The sequence below is a fragment of the Periplaneta americana genome, chromosome 14, assembly GCF_040183065.1.
Source record: "Periplaneta americana isolate PAMFEO1 chromosome 14, P.americana_PAMFEO1_priV1, whole genome shotgun sequence".
NCBI lineage: Eukaryota > Metazoa > Arthropoda > Insecta > Blattodea > Blattidae > Periplaneta > Periplaneta americana.
The window spans coordinates 60,440,641-60,462,387 of record NC_091130.1 but is presented as its reverse complement, the minus strand read 5'-3'; the positions used below and the strand labels follow the sequence as shown (position 1 = coordinate 60,462,387).

The 21,747-nt window shown below is 33.3% G+C and overlaps 1 protein-coding gene across 1 annotated transcript; it reads left to right on the top strand.

Moving 5' to 3' along the window:
* The first annotated feature begins 138 nt into the window (after positions 1-138).
* On the top strand, positions 139-16,600 carry ecd (ecdysoneless cell cycle regulator). Its single transcript, XM_069845382.1, has 13 exons — positions 139-413; positions 647-764; positions 2,123-2,210; positions 2,301-2,464; positions 3,686-3,827; positions 4,394-4,573; positions 5,957-6,097; positions 8,619-8,805; positions 9,639-9,810; positions 11,560-11,753; positions 13,354-13,455; positions 13,859-13,986; positions 16,336-16,600. The coding sequence occupies exons 1-13, from the start codon at positions 170-172 to the stop codon at positions 16,543-16,545; spliced, it is 2,070 nt and encodes a 689-aa protein (XP_069701483.1). The 5' UTR covers positions 139-169; the 3' UTR covers positions 16,546-16,600.
* The last annotated feature ends 5,147 nt before the right edge of the window (positions 16,601-21,747 follow it).

Sequence of the window (21,747 nt, the reverse complement as noted above, 5' to 3'; positions counted from 1 at the left end):
AAATATATATAATTAGAACTCTTTTATTAATAGAAAAAGTAACGCTAATATTTAAAAAATGAAAAATTATATAAAATGAAATTTGTTAAATCGTATAATAAGACATCACTAAGTTTCGTCTCTTTATGTGTACGACACATGTCTTGATGATTCATTCTTTTGTTTAAGTATGGCCGGAGTACTTGAAACTGTGAGGGAAGAGGATTTTGTCCAATATTATTTATTTCCTCACGAGATTGAGGACGTCATTAATGCTAACGAAGAAAAAGAGCACGAGCTTAAAGTTTTACTAACACAGGTGGAGTCCATAGTGAGGAAGTATGCACAGAATTATATATGGCACAGAGATTCATTTTGCGTAACCCCTGTTACAGTACCTTTCTTGCCACTGTCATCTGAACACATTGACAAAGGTATGTTTTATTACATGTTACAATATTGATAAATTTCAAATACTCTTAACTTTAAAGTTGTCATTCCGTACGTAATGCAGTTACGAACATCAGTTTTCTTAATTAGATTACCTGAATAATGTGATTTTAAATTCCAACGTACGGTACCTACATCCACTTGGTAGACTGTAATATCCATAAAGAATACAACACTAATACGTATTGCCTTCATAATGTGTACATTCTTTTATCAGGTGCATTACCTCCGCATTTATATGGCAGTTCACATTATGGGGATAACATAGAAGATGAATGGTTCATTGTCTTCATGTTACTGCAGCTAACAAAAGAAATAGACGGATTGGTGGCAAGGTAGTATTACTTTTGGATAAACTTCAGCCTACAGTTTACTTTCACGCAGTTATCCATGGAATATTATCGGCTGTTAAAGTAGGTCTACTGTCTTTGTCTTTAAGGCAATCAGGTCCTATTTCTTCCACATCTGCTGTCTTCCACTGTCTCCTCACAACTGAGAGAGAAAATTGTCATGAGATAGGCCTGTCATAGCCTATGAAAGAAATATTTCTGTCACGTGTATTGTGTAATATTCATTTGGTTTATTGCCAACTTCAAGACTTCAAATTTTCTATAAAATAAAAAAAAATACCAATTTCAACTAGGCCTCTAAAATAAAATAAAAAAAACTACTTCCTGTCAGACTTCATGAAAATTATGAGTCGGCTACATGGCATCATTGAAAACTTCATGTGATTAGAAATTGAAGTTGAAAAGAAGTTGTAAAATAAACTAATTAAATGACATGAGAAAATCTAACCTTAATCTGATCCTATTTCACGACCTTATTAATGCCTGTTACCATTATAATTCATCAAATTTAAGTATTTTTGGCTCTTCTATAGCACGCAACACTGAAACTTCCAACTTGAATTTTTCGAAGTTCTCTAGTGCGAGAATCTGTAACAGGTTAGGTTCGTTTAGGTTTTTGGTATGCTTTGCATATATGAATCTGTGACAGGTTAGATTAGGTTAGTTTAGGCATTTTGTATGCTTTGCATATTGTATACTAAGCGAAATGAAATGTGCGTTTCGCGTTCTATTTTGAATTCTTCTTTATTTCACGTGTTACATAATCACTTTTAGGCTATCTACACGATCAACTCTTTCCAATTTTTACCTATTTTCTAATATGTTTTCAAGTCAACTGACGTCGTATACGAATTCTTCGCATTTCAAACTATCTTCCCTCTGAACATTAGACCATTTTTCCACTTTTCTCGAAAAAAAAAAAAAAACATCAGTGTCGCGTGCTATAGAAAACCCACATTTTTTACTTCATATAAACTTAAATTTTCTTGTAAGCTAAAACAATCTCAGCTTCTACAACGGTGTATACCATAGAACTCAATATTCATGTAGATACTGAGATGAAATCCTGTTCATTGTTGTACTAGTACCTGCATTACTTTATGAGGAGCTCTGAAACAAAATCTGTCAAGTTCAACTTCAATCGTAACTAAGTTTGGGAAACAACAAATAGTATGACTGGAGGTGGACTCGACAGGCTTTATTTCAGAGCTCCAGATATGAAAGTATTGTGTGATAAAAGAGATTTTTGGTTATTACTTTCTTCATCTGATACAGTTCCATACCTAATATTATTTTCTCCTTACATGTTTTTCTCTTATTGTTGTTTTTTTTGGTAATTACAGAGTTATTGATTCAGATGGAGAGTTCTTGCTTATTGAAGCTGCGGATTATTTACCGCAGTGGGCCAACCCAGAAACTTGTGAACAAAGGGTAGGTGCTATTACAAAATAAAAGAATTGAAAATTTACAGTTTTTCGTAACTCTGTCAAGAGTACTGTATGTTATGCATTCATATTGTAGGTGTATTTATACCAAGGAGCAATTCATATTGTTCCATTGGAGCAGGGATCAAACAAGAACATTGGTTTGTCTGTAACTGATGCTGTGGCTCAAGTTCGCCAACATCCACAGAAAACCAGAGCATCACAGGAAATACAAGATGCTATTAAAGCAAGAATTCAGGGGTAAGATAATAATTTAAATAACGAACAATATTATCAGTGTTATTTTGATTTAATATTCCCAATTTTTTAATTTGCATAATTTTTTATGTTTTCTTATTTTTATTACAATACCAAGTTGCTTGTGACTGTTACTATCAACCTTTGTAAGCCATGAAACAAACAAGCTACTGGCAACACTTTATGAAGCTTCATTGGAATTTCACGTCTATCTTTGATTATTTTATAATGTTCAATTTATTCTAGGGCCTACCACAAAGAAGATAGAATGCATATTTAATATTGTATCAAAATTTTGATATTTTATTTCCTAAAGATTTAAATAATACATTTCTTATATATTATTTTCTTTTATTATAATTCAATTGGTTCTGGTTCTTGCTCTTACACAAACTCTATATACATTTTTTTTGTACAATTCATCTTCTATTTTTGTTAGAATAACCTGATATTCAGTGAAGAGCTTTATGTTGAACAGCAAGTACATTATTGCCTACTGGTCGAATTACTGAATACAGTTTCAGTAATAAAATAATTCTTCGCTAAACTGTAGAATTAGCTACAGTAGTTTTCAACCTTGCCATTATGGTTACAACCAAATAGAACTAAATACACAATGTCGCCAACATAAAGGCATGATGTTGGTCTATTGTGTCGTTAGAAGAAGAAATTTTTTTTCTCTCTCTCTACCTCCTTCATACTGAACATTACTGAAAGATAGCTCCACTGTTAGCAACAAGGTTAGGTAGAGTTTGATGGGCAGGTACATATATTAGTCTAAATTAGTCACATTGACAGGGATAAGACTTATTAATATTTTGAAATATAATCTCATTAGGAGTATGTTGTTCTGTAAAACGTTGTTGTTGTTATCTAATGGCGAGACTTAAGGATTCAATTCACGATGTGCTTTAAAAGTATTTTGAAATATATTCCTATTAGAATTATGTTGTTCTTTATCAATATTTTCAAATATATTGACGTTAGCAGTAGATACTGTTATTTTTGTTATTAACAAAAAATTTTAGGAGGGGTTCACGACAGGAACAGTTTGGCTGTGGCTCATGCGCGGACCTCTTATGCTGTGCCAGCATGATCCTTACCTGGATTTATTTTCGCGTGCACATTTCAGATCAAATCAAGAAGTTGTATAATGGAAGTAACTCTGTTGTACTATGAATTTGCAACACTTAAGACATTTTATTATTGAATTTCTTTTTTTAGGTATCCTGATAAGATAGCAGAATTAATTCATCGTACAAACGTGTACATACCTGTTGGCGTTGCAGCTCTTCTGAAAGAGAAACCTAATTTAATTTCTCCAGCAGTTCTAGCATTCTGCAATAGAGATCCTATTGATATGAAGGTAACTTTGTTTCTTTTTCTTTTGCTTTTGGTAAATTAGCATTCTGTACATTACAAGAGACTTTTGAGACTTAAAGGCTTTACACTTGCAGACTTTTTGCTAATAATAATGAATACAAGTCTTTATGACGTTTCTTCAGGAAGCAATAATGTCCATTGTTATTTATAGCATTATCAAATGACAGAGTGTGATGCAATTTTTGGGTACCGAAACTGTATAGTGCAAGCACCTCTGTCCAAAATTTCAGAACTTCGTATTGGTTCCATTTTTGTTTTATTTTTTTAGTAGCTATTATTTTCTGTACACAGTATGCTCTCAATTCAGATTCTATTCTAACTAGTTTGATTTCAGAACCTAATTTTGTCATTTATTATTGAAGTAGTTCAGTAGGATTATAAATTATAATCTACTCCTTTGTCACTATATGTCCAATGAGTTGGTAATGTCTTAGTATATTTTTTAGTTGTACTTATATATGTCTGGCATATTCAAACACTGTTTTGCAAAGACACTTCAGGACTATCTGGTGTATGAAATTTACAGCAGTAAATACTCTCTGTTTCCAGGCATGTCGAGCAATGCGTTATTTTCCACCTGAAAACAGGGTAATGACAAATGTTGTATTTACAAAGTGTCTCTACGCAATGATAACGCATCATAAATTTAACCCTGACCGACGTACTGGCTGGAACATCCCGCCAACAAATAGTGCAGATTTTAAGTCTCATAATCTGGGAGTGAAATTGGTAAACCGCAACTTTACTTTTAATTACAACAAAACATTTTTTCTGCATGCTTTAGTTGATGTTTATAGTTGTTATTAAGTGATTGATTCATAACTTACATATATTTTAACTGTTACATCGACAAATTCTTTTCCTTGCCTCAGGCAATTGGTTTTGTGGAAACCTGATATAAAGCATGCTGAATTTGGTGGACTTAATATTGTATGGTAAGTTTGGATGACCTTGAATTCAGACTGAAATTACAAATTTGTAACCTTATGTTTCACTGTTTGAAAAGCAAAGAAAACTGAGGAAAGGTTATGGAATTATAGTTGCATATGAATTTTGTAATATGTAGTAGTTTAATTTATAAATAAATCTTCTTATAACATAAGTTTGAATTACTTATACATATTTATTATACAAGTCAACAACTGAAAAATGAAGAATCACAGGTATTTATTTCTGTTATGAACTAATTAACAGTTACAAACATGAAATGATGAATTCTCATGATGATGATAATGATGCTCCCAGGTCAATATTGTTTTGAGCAATTGTTATTATATCTTGTTCTGACCTATAGGAAATATGGAAAAAGTATAGATTTAGAAATTTTGACAAAAATATTTTTAATTTACATATCCTAAAGTAACTGTACAACAATAAGACAAACTGAAATCTTATTGCAGAATATTAAAGTTCTTATAAGGTGTTGAATTGTTAATACAATAGTTATTAGTTTGAAACTACCAGGTTCAAATTCAGGCGAGGAAGAGTGCTTTTTACAGATGTTAAAAATCCTCAGAAGGCAAGTAAAACTGGAAGTCCTGTATCACAGATTTAGACACATAAAAGAGCCAACTCGAAGCAAAATTTACTGTTTGTATCTCAGTTATATAATAATTGGAGTGTGTTAATCATCACCCTCACTTATCACTATTTTAATGATTGGTTTAATTACTTGTGCATTGGAGGGATCCCTACATAAGGAAGGGAATTTTAATCATCTAAACTCGTAGAGTCCTGGAAGTCCTATGTAAAACCATATTTCGACAAACTGTAAACCAACTAGACATTGTAGAATATAGTAATCATTATTCCTTTCGAGAATTGCATTCTTGTACACACCCAGAAACAAAATTAGCAATAGGCCTGAATACATACTTCAGTATTTTTAATTAGTTTACATGAGAAACCACTTGATAGACACAGAATTTATTTTTCCTAAATGTATTGCTCATAAAATTACATATTAGTAATGTTCATCTTGTGTTATAGGATGTAATAAATAATTATATATTTCATCTAAAGTTGCATAAAACGAGATTACTATTCATTCAGAGTGTACAATAAAAATATGTGGAAGTAATTTTTTTTTTTTATCATTTCCTTTACTCCAAGGCATGTGGATTTGAAATTCTGGTTGCACAAGCAAAGCCAGCATCTCGGGGAGACAAACAAAGTCAGAGTCCTGTTAACCTGGATGGTGATCACGGCTGGATTCAATATCTAAATAGTTTAAAGAAGACTGGCTATTTCAAGGTACGTATCTGGTGACTTCTAAAGTAATTACATTTCCAAGTATCACATTTTTTCCTTTGTTTTATTTTAGATTTATTTTTTTTTTATTGGTCTGTTGTTCCCCCTCCAGAATTTTGTACACACTTCATAATATTGAACAAACTTACAATTTAACTCTGTTGAACTTTTTTCATGAAATTCATTGTAATTATAAACACGACATAGGAACATTTCATACTAGACGAAATATGTTACCTCTCTTACTTGAACCAACATATAATACAAAATCTGGACAGATTCATTCTTCATATTATGGATCAAGATTATACAATCATTTTATTAAAATAAATCCAGGATTAAGTAACTTATTCATAATATTATTTTCTGTAAGAGAATTAATTATTATATGTCTTTAAATTGAAACTGTTCATTATTTAACTTTTATCATATAGATAATATAATTTTTCTTTTCATTTTTCAACTAGTGTTTTTTTCTACCAGTTTCTGTTTACGATAATTTTAATTATATCACACTTAACTTCTAGTATTATGTTATGTAACTGGAACTACCCCAAACACGAACATTTGCTCTTTTGGGTGCAAACTGTGTATTTTATATATGTTTTATGTAATTTGTAATTTCAGTTTCAATATATAAATTCAATAAAGTTCTTACGGTACTTAATAAAGTTTTATTCTTGCTTATTTATTTGGTTTAAAATTATTTTATATGTAAGTTTTTAGTTATTTCATCACAAACCATCCAAAAATAAATATAACTATTAAGCAAGTGATGACGTAAAACTGTACTATACAAGGCTAAAAATATATAACACAGTAGGAATGTGGTATGGAATTGTTAAGCAAGTGATTTGTTTTAGCTTCTTTGTCACACTTTTCAATTATTTTACATATATAGGGCCTATATATATACATACATACATACATACATACATACATACATACATACATACAGTAGAGCATCGATTATCCGAATACCGATCAACTGAAACATCGGTTAACCGAAAGTTTTTCAGTCGACAAATTCAAATTTGCTTGCGCGCCATGTAAAAGTTTTGTTAGCGTTATTTGCGAGATTTAGCGGCAAAAAAACGAGTCTCGCCTCTGAAGCAGAAAAAAACAATTGGACTTCTTTTACTAAACTGTAGGCTACTTCAGTGACCATTTTGAATTTGTCAAACTAGGCTAGTCAGTTCTGTGTGTTATTTGTAAGATGTGTGATATAAAATATATACTGTATGTACAGTTTTGTGTTTAATATCAGAGTTTCTTAGTTTCATCTCCTCCTATGACACCGGTACAATATGTTTTCGTAAATGATAGGTTATCTGAACACTCCTCATGCCCTGTTGTTTCGGATAATCAATGCTCTACTGTATACGTAAACAATACAGTTTAAAAATTAAGTGAACTATCTTATTTTTGAGATTATAAAAAATGTCTTGTGTGCCATCCAGAACACGAAAGTGCATCTTATTATTTCACTGTATGTTATTTTATTTCATTATGTACGCCATACGAGAAAAAATAAACCATAAAGAATATCATGATAAAGGAACTGGATTGTTGGGAAAATCATAAATAATGTAATGAGAAAGTATTATTTTCTTGATACTAATTTTTTTGTTATCTCGTTACTTTACTAATATCACAAGAAGTATGACTTTCCTGTCCTTTATCTCCATAATAACATTTATTATTTTTATTTTATTTATTTAATGCAGGGCTGTAGAATTTATCTTTAGCCGTGATAATGGCAAGATGCAATAGTGTAAGATAAGTAAACAAATATACATATAAACAGTGAGAAGAGTACAAAAATAGTTCATCTCAGCAAGAATGATGGAATTTGGAGGGCCATCATCTTCTCTCTTGCTTCCCAATACTTCTCTACCAGTGTTGTGGAGGACAGATTGGGACAATCCATTAGATGGTCTGAGTCCATTACGATGTTCTGGTTGCAGAGTGGGCAGTTAGGATTCTGGAGTAAACCAATGCGGCATAGATGTTTACCCAAGCAATCATGTCCAGTTGCTAATCGGAATTTGGCAACTGCTTCTCTCCTTGGCCAATCTGGTACCGAAGTGACATTGTTTTTCCATTCAGAGGTGCTTATGTTATCTTGCAGAGATTTTTTGTAAGTTTCCTTTACCTTCTGTCGTATGATAGTTGATGCTCGACTGTAGGGTACTTCACAAACATAGGGCAGGATTTTAGTGCCTTTTTTTGCAAGAGAATCAGTTATTTCATTCCCAGGGATACCACAATGGGATGGTATCCACTGCAGGACCACTTTTTTGTTTTCCTAATTATTTTCCTGCATTCGTGTATATCAGGACAAGGTGGAGAATTAGAGTTGTTGGTGATGGCGGATATTGCAGCATGGGAGTCACACAGAATTACAGCATTTGAAAATGTTGATAACCGAGGGAATAATGTGTGAGAGCAGTTTTTATGGCTCTCACTTCTCCATAATAACATTGTAGTGAATTAAACCAATAATAAACTTATTTCTTTACAGGATCTATTGGAAGGTTCTAAAGAATACCAAAGCTTATTATCAAAGGCTGAAGAATACTACATAAATCACAGAGATTCAATGCATTGTGAACCTTCAATAGGCCAAGAAATTCTCAATCTCCTCAGCAGCATTGACTATGATATAGAAGAGTTCAAGAAAGCTGAGAGCAGTCTGCCACCTCCAGATGGTATAACTTTTTACAGTTTCGGTCCTGCTTCAGATTTCCAATTCCTTATAACATGTCTTCTTCTCATTTTAATGTTACTACTGAAGGAAAATACTTACTTACTTACAAATGGCTTTTAAGGAACCCGCAGGTTCACATAAGCCTGCCATTGGTCTCTATCCTGTGCAAGATTAATCCAGTCTCTATCATCATATCCCACCTCCCTCAAATCCATTTTAATATCCATCCATCTACATCTCGGCCTCCCCAAAGATCTTTTTCCTTCCGGCCTCCCACCTAACACTCTTTTCTATATGTATTTATGGATTTGCCCATATGTGCTACATGCCCTTCCCATCTCAAACGTGTGGTAAAATGTTCTTAATTATGTCATGTGAAGGATACTGAAGGAAAATATTGTAATAAAATTATATCTTAAAATAATTTTGCATGTGATAAGTTCTCTTGCCTTGTGTTTCATTTTCATTACATGTAAAATTTGAGATACTTCAATTGCTCCTGTGTAATTCTATTGTAAAAACAACATACTGTAAGTTTTTAACAGAGTACAGATCCAGAAGCAAAATTTGGGACATCTGAATTTTTCAAGTTCCAGTTATAACATACTGCACATGCAAAAGTGCTTCAACAGTTCAGGTGGCCCAAATTTTGTTTCTAGGTCTGCACAATGTATTTTGTTGGTGATTTGTACTGTTTGAATTATAGTTTACATTTTTCTTAATTGACATTATAGAAACAATATTGAAAAATTTTCCCGTTACTGTCTATATGCAAGTGCATAAATTACACTGAGAATCTTTCCAATATGTAATTTGTATTTTTTCCTTATTCAGATGAAAAATGGCTAGATTTGTGCCCAAAGGATTTGGACGCAATGTTGGAAGAACGATATGGACCAAGAAAGTTTGTTCCGACTAACAGCAATAGTGATCCAACAAACTTTACCTCCCAACTAGCCAAATTTTTAGATCATATGTCAGGGTTAGATGGAGCTGAATTTCCCAGGTATTTTCTATTTGTTTGTAAGTCCATTCTACACACTATTACCACCACTGTTATTGTCAACATCACCATCGCAAGTAATGCTATTCTTATTACCACTATTGTTGTAGTCTATTCAAAATAACTATCAACCATGTTGTAAATAAATGTACTGTATATGTTATAGTTAATCGTAATTGATTGTCAACTGAGTGAACTATCACTTGTCAGAATTTGATGGAGTTACGCAACAAGAGACAAGTCCACACCTGTGGAGTAACGGTCAGCGCGTCTGCCCGCGAAACCAGGTGGCCCGGGTTCGAATCCCGGTCGGGGCAAGTTACCTGGTTGAGGTTTTTTCCGGGGTTTTCGCTCAACCCAATACGAGCAAATGCTGGGTAACTTTCGGTGCTGGACCCCGGACTCATTTCACCGGCATTATCACCTTCATTTCATTCAGACGCTAAATAACCTAGATGTTGATACAGCGTCGTAAAATAACCCAATAAAATAAAACAAGAGACAAACCGACAATTTGAAAAAATTGAGATATTTGCACAGATCTGTTGTTGACTGGATTATTTAACTCGGAAAAAATCAAGACTGTGATATCAGCATTTTGCTGCTGTTTATAAGCAAATTTCGTTTTTTGCATAAAAATCAGTTATTTATTTTACTTTGCAATATTAAATCAATTGCTGGTCTATTATTAAAAATTTATTGGTTAGCCTTTTGTGCTTTTTTTTTTTTTTGTAATAGTATGAATGTTACAATACTTCCTGCATAAAATGTTTAATAAAAACCAGATTTATTTCAATGGTCAGTATCTCGAAAACAGGATTTTGGCGGCTGGTCTCTCATTGTGTAGCTCCGTTCAGTTGTCCTCTAAAATGAAATGTGTTGTTGTTGTTGTTTTCTAATGCCAGGCATTTGACAATAAAGTCATTTGACCTCTTGCACTCCAATATTTTTCAAAGATATTATCATGGTCAGCCACTGAAACACAGATTTTGCGGTGTGTTCCAAATCCATTTCTTGGTTTGAGTTGCACAATGGGCAGTTAGAGGACTGATATATTCCAATTCCATGCAGGTGTTGGCAAACAGTCATGGCCTGTTGCCAATCTAAATGCAGCTACAGACGATTTTCGTGGTAAATCGGGAATTAACTGTGGACTTTGATGCAGAGAGTTCCATTTTTTCCCTTGAGATTGTATTATCAAATTTTGTTTGTTGAAGTCTAAGTATGTAGATTTAATAATTCTTTCACAGAGTAATACATAGATTTAGTAACAGGTCTGTAAGTAGCAGTGCTGCCCTTCTTTGCTGAAGCATCCGCATTCTCGTTTCCCAGGATTCCACAATGGGATGGTATCCATTGGAATACAATTATTTTATTGAGTGATATTCATTAAGAGAGGATTTTAGTTATTTCTGCTGTTTGAATGTAACACTTACTATTTGAAATAATATTTGTAAGAAGTACATAAATAAGAAAGAAAGAGAATAATCCTCAGTACTTATTCTGGCTTATCCTCCATGATAAGATATTAGTGTCAAGTGATCAAACCATCCTCAGAATGTACTACTTTATTTTTCTTCTGCACTGACAAAGCAGTAATCCACCACTCAGGAGCTAATGTTTGTTCTACGGAGGTCTCACCCACACACATTTCCTAACTGTTCGTGTTGAGTCATGTCCCCCTGTTCCCCACTTCCTCATACTGCACGGTTTCAGAGCTAGAATATGATACGAAAAATTTTATTTTGACAGGTCTGAAGAGACAACAAGTGAGACTGATACTCCACCAGTTCGCCCTAAAAGAGGAATAAAAAAGGGAAAAGGAAAAGGCGTTAGTTTTGCTCCAGATGCCATTAGTGCTGAAGCAGGAACTTCATCTCCCAGCTCAGGAAATAGAATATCTTTTGATCAAGAATCCTTCTCCTGTGCAGTTCAAAATATTCTCGGTAAACCTCAATTTCAATGCCATTTCTGTCTATACTTACTTACTGGCTTTTAAGGAACCCAGAGGTTCATTGCCGCCCTCACATAAGCCAACCATTGGTCTCTATCCTGAGCAAGATTAATCCAGTCTCTATCATCATATCCCACCTCCCTCAAATCCATTTTAATATTATCTTCCCATCTACGTCTCGGCCTCCCCAAAGGTCTTTTTCCCCTCCAGCCTCCCAACTAACACTCTATATGCATTTCTGGATTCGCCCATACATGCTACGTGCTACATACCCTGTCCATCTCAAACATCTGGATTTAATCTTCCTAATTATGTCAAGTGAAGAATACAATGCGTGCAGTTCTGTGTTGTGTAACTTTCTCCATTCTCCTGTAACTTCATCCCTCTTAGCCCCAAATATTTTCCTAAGCACCTTATTCTCAAACACCCTTAACCTATATTCCTCTCTCAAAAATGAGAGTCCAAGTTTCACAACCATAAAGAACAACCGGTAATATAACTGTATTTGTCTATAGAAAAAAAAAATGTTTAGAGTACCACAATTGAAGACATGAAGACACAGTCTTCATCACAAGTGTTGCTATGTCCGCAATATAAATTTCTGTTTCATGATTACACCACAGGTATGACATAAATCAGATTGTCATCTTATCTGTCGAAAACTACAATTCCTAACTGTGAAGATTTCATAAATATGTACTGGTATATTATACAGTAAACTCTCGATTATTCGTGTGCAGATTATTAGGTTTGCGAGTTATTGGTGTAGTTTTGTTTCTTTTTTTCATTTCACTATGAATGGTAGCCTTTGTGGCATAATAAAGGACCACATGAATTTACTGAGCAGGGTGGTGAGGCAGTATTGTCTCTCATTTGCAGTATTAAGGCCTGGTTCAAATTCCAAGGCCAGCCAATCTGAGAGTGGATTTTATCGGGGTTTTCTCCACTTGCAAATGCAAATGCCAGATTGGAATTTACTTTCCATTTACCTCGAACGTTCTGTCCATTGTATTGTATTGTATTGTATTGTATTGTATTGTATTTGTATTGTCTTTAGGAGGTGGTCCTGCATTGACCTAATCCCTCACCAGGGAAGTTCCTTCATTGTCCATGTCTCGTGTGTGATCCAAAATAATTACCTCTCCCCTATGCGCACTGGCTTTTAAGACCCAGAAAGAAGGTTAAACAAGGATAAAAAATTAATTTAGTTTATGACAAGCTGTCCACCGCGGTGGAGTAATGGTCAGCACGTCTGGCTATGAAACAAGTGGCCCCAGGTTCAAATCCTGGTTGGGACAAATTACCTGGTTGGTGTTTTTTCCGATGTTTTTCCTCAACCAATTGAAGCAGAATTGCTGAGTAGTTTTCAGCATTGGACCTCGGACTCATTTTGCCATCAATGATTCACACATATCGTCATTCATACGATAGCCTGGGTTAAGTTCATGGTGCGGCATGCTGAACTTGTATGCAAAATTACTTCACAAACTATAAGTGAAACCTCTTTCTTGTCTATGATCTCTTGCTTATTTATTGCTAAATTGTGTATATAACATGTACTAATGTAACTGTCTTGATTTTTTCTTTTCAAGATTTTGTGATCCCAGAAGACAGCTGGGACTTAGAATCAGAAGGCTCAGGAATGAGTTCATATGAAGACGAGATGGAAATGGACCTTGACCAGTTGAAACCAGGTTAAATTTCATAATTTATTCTTAATATCATATAGATAAATAACGTGCAATTACATAATGACTATAAGAATGCCTTCCTTGTTAAATTATAAGCATTAGACACTTGAAATATTGGATACAATTATTATAATTTCTGAACTACAATTTCAGATTTATTAAGAAAGCAACTTGATGTATTGGGAAGAGACTATAGTGATAAATATTAGTTTTTCTGTTCTTATTTGTATCTAATATCCATGTATTTCACAGTATCTATATTATTTCAGTTATACAGTATTATGTAAGTTCAGTTTTATAATTTTTCGTTAAAGAAACTACAAAGAAATTGTTTTGTTAAAAGTGGAATTTACATTTAAAGAACGCACTTTGCTGTTAATGTACTGGTTTCATCTCTGGCTTACAGGAAAGGGAAAGAAGGGTGAGAAACCAGAATCCGAACTGAAGCAGTATATGGATCAGATGGATCGTGAACTGGCTTCTACTACAATGGGACAAAGTTTTGAAAAAGTTGGCAGTAAGATCAAAGGAAAGGTATGTCATTAAAAACAAAACTTTCAGCACATGCATATATATATATAATTATGTTCTTTTATATGATATTTATAAAAGAATGGGGTTTTGTATTTTTTATACATTTCAGTTGGCACTGATGTCTGCGTACTGTGGATATGACATCATACAGCAAGAAATTTGTTTTGAATTGTAGCAACTTATTTTTTCATAATAGATCTTTCTAATAATTTTTAACATATGTTTTTATTATTATTATTATTTTAGGGCCATATTTATTTAAAGAGTTTCTGAAGCTATGTAGTTTTCTTTTATAAAAACTTTGCCTTGAACTAGAACTTTTATACTTAAAAATGTTACAGTTGTAAATCAGGGATGGGCAGATAATTTGTGCCAAATCCGTAGTGAGCGAAACCTGGATAACATTCATTTCATTAACCACAAAACTGAAGGAGGAGGTGACGTCCTGACTGTTTCTCATTTGCAGTGATGGATTAGTATTATAATGAATGTCCGAGAGAGTAGAACATTAATTTCCCACTCTACTACACTGGTGAGCAAAATTAAAGCAACAAACGTATAAGGTACAGAAAAATGGATACAATTCATTCAAAGTAAATTAATATAGGCAATATAATATTGCGCACTAGCAACTGTCATTTATTACATACAATCAAAAATTTACTGTGATTTGTTGAATTGGTATTTGAATTTCCCTTTGTGCAAACATAAATAATACAAAACAAAAGCAGGAAAATTAATCGTCTTGATCTGAACCTTTGGCTATACGTTCAGAATGTGGAGTAATGTCTGTAACAGCTATATGCAGCTGTGCCGAAAGATTATTATCTGAAAGAGAAGATCTTGCTTTCGATTTAATAGCATCATATGATACATGATATGTATCATAATGCCGTGTAATGTTGGCTCGAAGAAAGCTACTTAACACCTTATTACAAATCAGGCATTTTACACTCTCATCGTCTTTTTTACAACAGAAGAAGTCTTTCTCCCATTCCACCAGAAATGTCCGTTTTTTGGAAGTGGAAGGTTTAGACACAGCCATTACTCCACCACTGCTGCCGCTTGCTTGTACACATGTAAACTGAGTAGTGGTACCGAGGGCGGTATGCTCTGCGGACAGTATATCTACACTGCTTGAAGGTCAGGGATTCATGAATCCTTCTTTGCCCAGTGATAAATAATAATCAGTGTACTTTGCCTCACACTGTTGTATGACACAGTTTCTGAGAAAAAAGGTATCACATTGGAGAAAATCAACATTTTTCTCGATATTCCTGAAATAGAAAAGTCCTTAATGCATTTCATATTCCCTTTCAAAAAAGAATTTGGTCTTCCAACCTTCTTCTTCCTCTTGGCTGATACTTAAGAAGTTTTGTTAGTCATCTTTGTACTTCGTTTTTTGGACATGTTCATACCAATTTCGGTTTTATATTCGTTATACTAAATTGTAATTGTCAGTTGTTTTTATATTCGTCTTCATTTCTCTGATGGTCTAATAATGTATATAGCCAGGTACACCTCTGAGGACTTTCATTTCACTGTTTTTTCATTTTCTCTTGACAGTTTTATTTAGAAACCAGTTTACACAATCATGTTAAAAATGGGAGAGCTAAAGTTTTGTAAAATGTCATTTGAGTTTCTTTTAATGTCTTATTTTTAAGTGTATGACAAATTTTCCCACAAAGGTTTTTTTATGTCTAGCATATTGCAACCTTAGTATTCAAATGATGAGCTTGTTCTAGCACGTCATCATGAATTATGATCTTACATTTCATATGGTCTGCTGCTGAAAATTAAAAATGCCATTTTTTTATATTTAATATTGGAAATCCTGAAATTGTAATCCAGCATAGTATATTTTTGGAGACGATAAACTGCTGTCCGTAATTTATCTTCTGACTCTGATATAATCAGCTTGATCATCCGCAAATAACATAGTATTTAGGAGTATATTTGATGTATTTTTACATTACCTTATTACTCTGAAACAATGAAAATATTTTTAACGAGTTTGTGTGTCATATTTAATACATATACTTATTTAGATTTATGTAATTTGTGTATATGACAGTTTAGTACCTGTTTTAGCCTATACCTTTGCATATTTAAATACTTCAGAACAATTGGTTAAAAGTTTTACAATACCAACGTCACTACCAATGATTCCAATAGAAATCCAAATATAATCAAATAAAGAAAAATTTACATTAAAAACACAAACATCCAGCAAAAAGACGTCTTGAATTCATTTCAGTTGTGTGGTTCAGAATGACAGCACTTTTCAAACTACGTACATATACTTTCTACTTTAAGTTATATTTATGCCTGAAATCTGATTCATTTCAGAACACTAGAAGTAATACAACAGATGATGATGGTTTTGAAGATATAGAAGCTTTTGAACCTGTGGATATCGATATGAATGCTCTGAAGAACATTTTGGAGTCCTACCAGTCCCAGATGGGAGGAGCTGGCCCAGCCACCAATATGCTTGGTCCTATGGGTGTCAGATTAGAACCAGAAACAACAGAGACAGCTAAGCCAGAAGAGTCATAAAAGCAAACAAACCATTTACTTTATATTTCATATATCCGTTCACCTTTGTAAAAGTGTAAAATAAACCTGCATATAAAATTATACACTGCTTTCTTAAAGCATATTTCCACAAAAGTGGAAAACTGGAGTGAAACTTGTTTAAGGAAATGTGAAGCATTGTGATTTCTTCTGCCAATACACTACTTATCATTGAAAATCATTATATTAAATTATCTTTCACTGTTTTCTGTTCCAGTGTAATCATACAGATGTATTTAAAATAACACATTGTCTTTATTAGAATTGATGTTGGATCCGGGGTTTATTAGGCATCTTATACAATTGAAGAATACAGGAGAAAAACCTGAGTATGAACCGTATTTTTTGGTGAAATAAAATGAGTGATTTCGGTGTTAAACCTGCCACTATCTCGGTGGGTATTTCGTGAAATAAGTTGTAAATTAAATGTATTATGTTTAATATAAGAACTTGTAACTTTTTTTTTTTTTTTGCACATATTACATACGGTATCAGCATCATCAAAACATAAACTAAGCATGGTAAACATGTATGTTGCATACAGTCTTGTTGAATCTTTGCTGCAGTCGATTACATAAACAGATATTTTTTCGATACAGTAGCCGTAGAGATAATAAAAGTGAGTGTATGTAATATCACAGTCTAATATATACAGTCACGAAGCTCAATACGTAGTAAATATGCAAACATTAGATAGTTGCTCACCACTAGGATCGCTAATATCGCCTCATTACAGACAATGCGAAATAGTACCGGCACAGTCTATTGTTTCTAGCATCCTCAAAACTCAAGCTTCGCGACTGTATATAGTACACTGTGGTAATATCCGTAGAAAAAAATGCAGAAATAGTGGCGTTACCAGGCTATTGACACATTATTGAAACGCAAGTCACAAACAGGTTTTTTTAAACAATATTGACATCATTTTGGTGCATATTTCGTAGTTTTTGCGCTGGGGCAAGGTATATTTCATGGTTATTCACATATTTCGCACAAATGTCCAAATTTCGAGTTATTTCGAGAGTTTGTTTTGCTTAAATATAATATTTTAGGTATCTAGAAGGGTAAATGTAACAAAGAAAGCAATTTCTGAAAATTTCGCATATTGCTATTACCAAAAAATACGGTTCCTACTGATAATTCACATTTTATTGTTTTTGCAGGAGAGCCAATTAAAAGTTTCAAGACCCACTATATTATATTGTCTTTGAGTTATCATACTTCAAATGTCTCTGGACTAATTACATTGTTATTCTGTACAGTTAAACCAACAATACACTACCTTAGCTATTATATGACATAGGAAACAGAAAATCGATATTTTGGATTTACCAGGTTTTACCCCTGAACTCTTCAATTGGGCACCAAGTTTTTCCTGTAAGTCTGAATTACAAGTATAAGGATCTTATTTGCACCCAGTACATATTGTCCTCTGTTACAGAGTGCCAAAATGAAACTTCCAACTCTTTATTCGTGTTACCATGAGCATTAAATTGAATTTGATTTCTTTCGTTTTATCAACATCACATAACTCATTTTACCTATACACTATACCAAACAGTTTTTTTTTTTTCCTTTTATAATTAAGTCTATTATACACGAAGAAAACCATGATCAAACTTTATACGAATTCATTGTCTTAGAAGCTAAGTATTAGAAATACAGAAGGAATTACTAAGAGGAGATGCTTACTAGAAACAAGTGATATAAATAAAAAGATAATTTCTAGAAACATTCATATTTCTCTTTCTAAATTTAACGACAGTAAATATATTACCACCCCAGAGATAAGAATCTTTGTCAAACTCGAAGTTGAAGGATAATTTCTCTCTTAAATGATATTACAGTAAAAGCCCGATATAGTGCAGTTATTGGGGGACATACTTAACCCCCGCATTATAGCTGAACCGCGATATATCAGAAGTGATTATAGTCCATGTGTTAAGGTAATTTAATGCATTATAACTCTATACATGAATTTAAATAATGTAATACATACTGCAATATAAACTCAAATATTAATTGCAAACACTCACCAGTTATGCAGTTTGTTCCATAAAACTTGGTATTGTATTGTTAGTAATAGTTCACTTCACTGTTTATAAACGATCCTGATTTTACACTGACTTAAAAGTTTTGTTTAGCAGTCTAAATCATTGCGTTTCTTCTTCTTCGCATATTGTTTTATATTAGCAAGATGGAAGAGACACACACTGTTTGGTTCATTTTGCCTTTCCAACCAAGATATTACATTATTTAGATGACATATCACTTCAGTAGCACTTGGAATACTGTTTTTCTCTTCTACAACATTTTCATCATCGTCATCTTCATCATCATTTTCTTCATTTTCACACCATGTTCATCGCTATAACATTTATAATATCTTCAGCCTCTACCTTCTGGAATGCCGCATTCCCGCAACAAGTTTGCCTTTGTTTCTTTGCTTTTTACACAGTCAATTATTTTAACTTTTCACTCACTGAATATGCTTTTCGTTTTTGCGACATTACTGCACTTTACGCTTAATTAGATTAAGACTCAGAATATGTGACACAGACGAAAACTGAACAACTTAACACTCAGAACATGTGACACAGACTAAAACACGGTACAGTATAACTTTCACTTTACAAGATTTTAAAAAACTAAAATAAAAATGCGTTCATGATTTGTTAATGCACAAATTGTTTTCCGTTATGCCTGCAAAATCCCTAGGAATGCAGTTTTACAATCCAGAAAGATAAAGTCATTGTCCACTAAAGGCTGTGCATATACCTGCTGAGACAGCACGTTATACTGCAGAAACGCTATATGCAGTATTATCTTGTACATTGATTTTTTTTTTTTTGTTAAGATTGATTTCCACTAAATGTATTGCATATTTTATGTTTTTTGCTAGGACACATACTTTTCCCATGTTAAATATGAATTCGCGGTAAATCGGACTGCGCTATATTGGGCTTTTACTGTATATACATTATATACGGGATGTCTACACAAAAATGCCCTATTTTTATCTTGCTCCCAATACCAAAGAAATAAAGATAAGGGAATTTTATTTACAAACATAAGTCGAATGAGGGATTAAGTTTGTAACAAAAAATCACAAACTTCCATGTGAGTCCCTTTGGTGGCATGATGGATGTCTAGTCTGTATTTGATTTCCGTCCAGGTCCGCTTCAACATACTCGAAGAGATGGTACCAATGGCTTTCACAGTCCAGGCATGGCGGTCTTGAAGGTCCCGCACTTTAGTGGTGTACACCCTGTCCTTCATATAGCACCAAAAAAAAAATCCAGCAGCCTGATGTCAGGAGAACATGGAGTCCAATTAGAGTCCATCTCGTCCTATCCAATGGCCTGGGAATGCACTCTGCACATCCAGTGACCAGTGGGGTGAAGTACCATCTTGTTGAAACTACAACTAGGGAAAGGCTTGCAGCTACAGCATGTCCAGATAGGTCGTTCTTGTGACATCTTGTGACAGTCTTCTCTGATCATGTTCCTCTGTGTTCGGATTGTGGAAATCATTGGTACTATCACTAGATATCCTTCATGTCAATGCAGGAGCTAACGTGGTAGTGTGTGTTTTTTGTTACAGACTTAATACCTCATATGACTTATATACGTGAATAAAATTCTTTTATCTTCATTTCTTTGGTATTGGGAGCAAAATAAAAGTAACGGCATTTCAATGTAGACATCCTGAATATTTAAAGATAAATAATTCTGAATTTTTTAAACAAATTTCTAGAGTATATTGAAGTATCTTTATATATCAACTGTCCTGACCAGCTTTCTACGACTTGGAATATAAATGTTATTTACTTTGTAATTAAAAATGCTATAAATGGCGCATTTTGTTTATAAGATTTTTAATAAATGGTACTGATTTTTTTTTAACTCAGCTTGTCAAGAGTTAATTTGTAATTACTGACACTGCAACCAATTTAATCCTTGAAACTGAATTTCGTTAGCAAAATCCACTAAATCATTCCTACAAATATAGCACGACTATGATATAGTTAATATAAATGCAACTTCAAATATAGGAGAATCTTCGGTTCATAGCTTTCGTCCCCTAAGGAAGAGATATTTGTATATTTTGAGCTTTTCTAAAACAATCTACTGTAATCAGCATGAGAAAAATTATACATTAATAAATAGAATGAAATCTCAGCAAAATGAGATTTTGCCACATTCAGAGAAACACTAAGTTCATTGTTCGTTTGAATGTGAGCACAATTTACAAATGTTGTGTTACCTTACGTTTCTTGTCACCATTGTATAATATAATATTAAAAAAAAAACATTATGTACGCACTTTATTGGGAAATAAGTGTCATGGATAGGAATGGTATAATTTTAAATGTGTATTATTATTAAAAAAAAAAAAAAAGATTGATCATTTTCCAACAGCTTGTATCAACAATACTGCATACAATAATTTAAAATGTTTACTATTATTTAAAAAAACTTGAATAATTTAGCAACGGCTTGTGTCAACAGTACTAGAATACACAATAAGGAGTGTCTCAATCTAACGTGATCTGCTCATGTGGTAACTTTTATAATATAGCATGGCAATGGTACACTTGGTTGTCATGTACACTTTATCTTTCAATGAATCCCAAACATAAAAATCATAAGTGGTCAGTTTGGAAACCATAGACTAACACTAATGACTCTGTTCTAGAACACTTGATTGTTTGCTGTATGAGTGGTGACAGAATCCTGTTGGAGAAATGCAGCTTTTGAAAAAGTAGTAGTAGCAGCAATAGTAATCTAAATGGTGGGTTGCAAGAATGCATTTATTCCTTCGTTAGCCGCTAACGGACCAGTAAGTTCGAAAGACGTGTTGCAAGAAATATCTTTAGTGTTATTAGTCCGTTAAAGGATTCACTAACTTAGAGATCTGATTTCCCTCCTATAATAATATTTATTCCTCCGTTAGACAGCCATCTTACGTACATTTTGTATATTGGCGAATAGTTTATATATTTTGATTCATGTTACCTGTATGAGATTCAGGCATGCAATTTTTTATATAATAGATCTATATACACGATATTATAGTAATACTACATACCAACAGCTAAGAAGTGATACCTTGTATCTGTACATTTACAGGTAAATAATAAAGACTTTTCGAAATTATTTTCTCAAAATAGACCAACTTCTC